The sequence below is a fragment of the Heteronotia binoei genome, chromosome 21 (genome assembly GCF_032191835.1).
Source record: "Heteronotia binoei isolate CCM8104 ecotype False Entrance Well chromosome 21, APGP_CSIRO_Hbin_v1, whole genome shotgun sequence".
Taxonomy (NCBI): Eukaryota; Metazoa; Chordata; class Lepidosauria; order Squamata; family Gekkonidae; genus Heteronotia; species Heteronotia binoei.
Window position 1 is genome coordinate 131,028,121 of NC_083243.1, and position 6,058 is coordinate 131,034,178.

A 6,058-nucleotide genomic window follows, 5' to 3' on the forward strand; every position below is an offset into this window, starting at 1 on the left:
TGTGGATTCGGAATATTAAATTACGTAGTAAAGAAAATACAACACTTTAGAACCTGATCCTCTGGTATCTTTGCTACATTATATACAACTTGTATTCTCTGTGACTATTGCTCAAGACCTTTTTGATCACTATCCCTTGATACTTCAAGTGCATACACACATGCGCACACATGCACACAGAGTATTAAAAATAATTTTTTCTTAAGGAAACCAAATGAGTGAAATTATATATTATTTTTGGTATGACGGTTTGGAAAAGACTGATTTAGGGAAAAATGATTATAAAATTTTACTTCACAATCCTTTTTTTCCCATATAACAGGTAATCATAATTAAAGACTATGGAATTCATGTAATGTTAGCCATGTAGCCAATCAGCATCACGCAAAGAAAAATACAAGAAAATAAAGAGCAGGATTCATTCTTCCAATGATTGTCATTGAACATTAGTAAACATTCACAGTATGAAGTCTCTGTCAGAATATCCAGCATATAAAGTAGTGCAAAAAAAGCAATCCAGTCAGTTTGCCTCCATAGCCAGACCATGTTGAATGATTTTCTTCTTCTAGTTCTTCTATATATTACTCAACAAATGCTGCAATGTCTCCAAAAGAGTGTTATAAAAATAAACCATTTCTGCAGGTTCGGCAGCCTCTTCAAGAACTGGATTTCCAGTATTTTTTTTTTTAAAAAAAACCCTTGTAAATATAGTAAGATTAAATTTGGACTTCCTATAGAGCAACTTCCCCTCCCCCCTCAACCACAATCTTTAGCATTTTGAAATAAATGACTATGAAATCCACTGATTTATGGTAGCTGTTCTTAAAGCATTAATAAATGAAAACATGGCTACTGAACGTCATTGTTTCTTACATAGTAAATACCTTAAATGCCAACTTTTACCACTGGGTAATGAGGGGCATGGGCAGTTAAAGATACCCTTTTTAAAAGTAAAATTATCTCCTTCATGTGCAAAACACCTGCATTCTAGTAAAAATATAAACTTTGACTTCAGGTAAAGCCCCCTCTACAAGGTATATGATTTACTTGATATGTAATACAAGTTTACTAATGCTTTTTTATTCATACTTAACCAGTAAATGGCATATTTCTATATGCTTGTTAGACTCCTGTTTGCATATTTCATTTTTTTAAAAAAACCAATGCATTCCTTAATGCATAAATAGGTTTGGAAACAGTCAAAGTTAAACATCCGTTTCCACAGATTTTGCATTTATACAGTTCTGTTTTGCTGTCTCATTGCTATTTCCTGTGACCTGACATTTTTTCTCCTTTACACAAAGAGACTCTTTAACCCCTTCTTCCATCTCCAAATACTCCGATTTGTCCTCTGTGGAAGAAGATGATGAACTTCGGAATTTCTTGAGTATTGTTGGAAGGTATGGACAACTGACAGTATTTTGTGTCAGCTGAGTCTGTTCATCATTTTCAGTCTCTCTGTGATAAAAATAGTTAAAGTTGGAGACAATCACTGGCACTGGTAAAGCAATGGTCAACACACCTGCAATGGCACACAAGGACCCAACTATTTTCCCACCTACTGTTACAGGTTTCATGTCCCCATAACCAACAGTAGTCATGGTCACCACAGCCCACCAAAAGGCATCTGGGATGCTTTGAAAATGGGTGGTAGAATCATCAGCTTCTGCAAAATAAACAGCACTGGAAAATAAAATGACTCCAATAAAAAGAAAGAAGATCAGGAGCCCGAGTTCCCTCATGCTGGCCCTGAGCGTGTGGCCCAGGATCTGCAAACCCTTCGAGTGTCTGGAGAGCTTGAAGATGCGAAACACCCTGACAAGACGAATGATCCTCAGGATAGCAAAAGACATGGCCTGTTGACCATTACTGCCCTGTTGCTGAGCCAAGTCTGTGCCCAGAGTGATGAAGTAAGGCAAAATGGAGACGATGTCTATGATGTTCATTATATTCTTGAAGAAGGCTGTTTTGCTGGGACAAGCAAAACAGCGCACTGTAAACTCAAAAGAGAACCAAATGATGCAAACAGTTTCCACGATGAAAAAGGGATCATTAAATATAGTGTGCCCCCCACCTTGCAGTTGTAGGGTCTCATTTACATTCTCCAGGTTTAAGTTCAAAATGAGCTCTTTTTCATCTCTGAATTCTGGCAGGGTCTCCAGACAGAAAATTACAATGGAGATTAAAATGACCAATACTGAGACAATGGCAATGACTCGGGCTGGGCTGGAGCTCTCAGGGTACTCAAAAAGCAGCCATACCTGCTTCTTAAATTCATTTTCAGGCAGCGTTTTGTCATCTTCTTCTTTTACAAAACCTTCATCTTCCCTGAACTTGAGCATGGCCTCCTCTCCAAGTTCATAGAATTTTACTTCCTCACTGAAGATGTCAAACGGCACATTAACAGGCCTTTTCAGCCTCCCACCAGACTGGTAATAGTAAAGAATTGCATCAAAGCTAGGCCGGTTCCTATCAAAGAAATACTCATTCCGGAGTGGGTCAAAGAACCTGCCCCGCTTTGCTGGATCACCTAGCAATGTCTCAGGGAACTGAGCCAAGGTCTTCAGCTGGGTTTCAAATCGTAGGCCTGAGACATTGATTACAACCCTTTCACAGCACTCATACTCACTGTAGCGAACTGAAGTGTAGCCGCCAGGTCCCGCCCCATCATCAGGAGGTTGGTCTGAATAGGAATATTCATCTTCACCACCTTCATCGCTGTAGCAGGCCTTTCCTTCTTCCTCGTCTTCTTCATCCTCTCCATCTTCATCTTCTTCTTCCTCATCTTCCTCACTCAAGTCCTTCAGGATCTTCTCCTCAGAACCACTGAGGGGCAGCAACTCAGAGCAAGGGAAGGAGGCACCAAACTCCCTGCTGCCAAGAAAACGACTCTTTTTCCGCCTTTGCTTTCTTCTGCTGCTGCTGCTCTGGTGATGTCCACTGTGTGCTGCATTGCTGCCACAGGAAGAGGAAGAAGCCCCACGACTCTGTTCTTGGTGATAGTGATGATAAGGTCCTCCTCCTCCAGAAGCCCCCGTTTCTACAGCTGCTGTTGCAGCTGCTACAGCAGCAGCGGCGGCTGCCCTGGACTGTGCCAGTCGTTCCCTTTCTCTGGCTCTTGCTTGGGCAGCATACCCATATGGCATGTGGCTGTTGCACCCAGAGCTTTCTGCACTTACCATTGCAACCTCCATGGTGTAACTGCTTGCTTGAAAGACTCAACAAGAAGAAGAAATCGGATTTATCAGTAGTCACCACTGAATGTTTTGCGTGGGAATTTCAAGACCATTTGGGTTTGCAAAACGATTCTTTGGAAATATTGTTGTAACTTATTAGCAAACCTGTATGTTCACTTTGCATGTTTCCAAAAGGCAAATGTTCCATTTTCTTAGTGCTCATGAAGTTTGACACAAATTACTGAGAAGTGTTTGGACATGTACAGCAAAATGAATAGTCCTCCAATGTTGTTAGGACATATTCCTGGATCCTGCCCTCTTACATTTGAGATGCCATTGCTTCTGGGATTCTTCAGTGGTCTATGTAAAACCCACAGATCTGAGTTCATGATTTTCCATGAAGGCTCTAGTACAGAAGAAGCCTAACCAAAATCAGCAGGATAGTGGCTCAGAGGTGTCAGGTTTTTAGATCTTGATAACAACTGAGTGCAAAATAGCCAATATTTTCAGAATTTGTCTCCATCTGAATGCTTTGGCCTAGTGATCTGATTGCTGTTGAAGACGGTTGTTTAGAGAGTTGAAGGAACTTCCAACCATCACTTGGTTTCCACTGTGAAGACGTCTTAGCACACTCACTTTCACTGGTCTGTCAGCAGTTCCTTAAATATGGGAGGGCATCATCCAGGGCAACAGCAACTGTGACAAGAGAAGAGAAGGAAGGGGAGGAGATGGTTGAAAAGCTGGCTTTGCTGCATTTCCCATTGGAGACAAGAGGCTGGATCACCCTTTGGTTATTCTCATGCAGTAGTGCTTAACCTAAGGTACATATGGTCACACAAACAAAAAGAAGAAAAGAACAAAGAAGGTTGGGTCATAGTCCAGAGAAAGTATTTTATAACAAAGCACTCAGATTTGCCTCCCAGTTCTCCAGTACGTCCACTCACACTACACACACACTCTCCTCCCACCCTGTGCCTGTATGCATTGGTATATATATAGATATACTTAAAGTACTATGCAGGCATATACACACCCACATCTCACTCCTGTTATCTCTAGGGAGATGATCTTGAATGCAAATCTACATTGCAATTTGCAGGTAGTCCTTTATTATATAACATGTACAGAGGCATATGCCTGCATAGCATACAGGTCTGAATGTAGAATAGGTGTGAATAGACCTAGCTGCACATCTAGGTATGACTTGGGTCTGCATATCCTCTTTCACATAGAGCTATTTTGTTACTATCTTGAGAATCTGAGTGAAAATCTATATTGCCAGATCTACATTATATACCTGTATTCTTGTGTGATAGTAAAAATACAATGTATTGGGGAGGGGGGGATAATACATCTGTTGGATGCTTTCAGGCATGCAATATATATATATATATATATATATATATATATATATATATATATATATATATATATATATATATATATATGCCACTGTTATGAGTAGTGTACATATAATGCATAACTGGATCAAGAGAATAATATGCAGAAATATCACCACACTAACTGCAGGTTGCATTCAAACATACATCAGAAATGTACACTAATCCATTCCCGCTGGCTTGCCAGCTATGCCTTTAGAATGCATTAGGTAAAAGAATGCCTCAATACTTTCTTAAATCAAATTATGCTTTTCAAAAGCAATGGCTGCAATTTCCCTGCAAAAAGACAGATATGTGACTCTATTAGAAGAAAAGGCACAATTGCGTTGCATGAGGAATACCAAACAGGCAAGGCAAGGAAGCTCTACCATGCGCTCTCTCTCGCTCGCTCTCTCTCTCACACACACACATTTAGCATCTAAAAAACATGCTCCAAACAGTCTTAACCGATCACAGGTGTTAAAAGGGGGAATAGAGCTTATCTATATAACCCCCCCGCCCCCCCCCCCCCAAAAAAAACACATCATGCGGGGAGGGGTGCATGCGTTTCTGCTTACCGCTCTAGGCAGAGAAAAAATAGTGCGGTTCCGTTATGAGGATCTGGAAAGAGAGCGAGATCTTGAGGAAAAAGAACGAGATTTCTCAGAGCAACCTGTTTTCACAGGTGTAAGGCTCAAGAAAGGAAGAAAAAAAAAGCTACAGGCGAAAGAACGATTCGTTTTCTTCGCCTCTCTTCTGTCCAAAGCGAGACAAGCTCCCGAGTTTGGGTATATAATAGAGGGCATGCAAGCCAAACGGTCACTTCTTTCAGCTTTGGTCTCGACAAAATAGAGCCATCAATGAAGAAAATCCAGGTTTCGGTAGAAGTCGGGGGAGGGGTGAAGGGGGGGGGATTTGGTGCTTTTCTTTTGTGGTATCAGCTTATGGATGCTTGTGCGCTCGTTGTTCTTTCCCAGCCCAGGCTTGTGCGCTGAGCAATTGTTGTAAATCACCCGTTAAAAATAATCCCTCGCACCGAGCAGACTGTTGCTATTGACAAAGGAGATGCGCTGTGCCTTGTGGTGTGTCCCCCTCCCTCTCCGGCTCACGCACATTTGAAGCTGCCTCTCATCGCCTTGTGCAGTTTCGGCATCCAAAGTCACTCGCGCTGCGGGCAGCGTCCACTTGTTGTTGCTCTGGTTTTGTATGGGTTTGGGGGCTTTTTTTTCCGTCTCACCTTCCCCCTCCCCTCCAGAAAAGAAAAAGAAATTACAGCATTATCTGTACAGGTCTTTCGAATTTTCCGGTTCCTTGTAAGCATCCAGTGCGCACTAGATAGTTCAACATTCTTATGGGAACTAGTACTGTTGTTTTTTCTCTCACACCCGCTGCCGTCTTTTCCTTTGCATAAAGCTCCTGCCCAATTCTCAATTGTGTTTACGTATCTACTGAAGGACAAACGCCTGGACTAGGTCTGATTTATTCACCAGGTTTTTCAACTCT

General features: G+C 41.5%; 1 protein-coding gene across 1 annotated transcript; it reads right to left on the reverse strand.

Annotated features, from left to right (window-relative positions):
- Nucleotides 1-273: 273 nt before the first annotated feature.
- KCNA4 (potassium voltage-gated channel subfamily A member 4) lies at nucleotides 274-3,967 on the reverse strand. Its single transcript, XM_060262486.1, has one exon. It carries the CDS (start codon nucleotides 3,192-3,194, stop codon nucleotides 1,206-1,208), a length of 1,989 nt encoding a protein of 662 aa, XP_060118469.1. The 5' UTR covers nucleotides 3,195-3,967; the 3' UTR covers nucleotides 274-1,205.
- Between the last annotated feature and the right edge of the window lie 2,091 nt (nucleotides 3,968-6,058).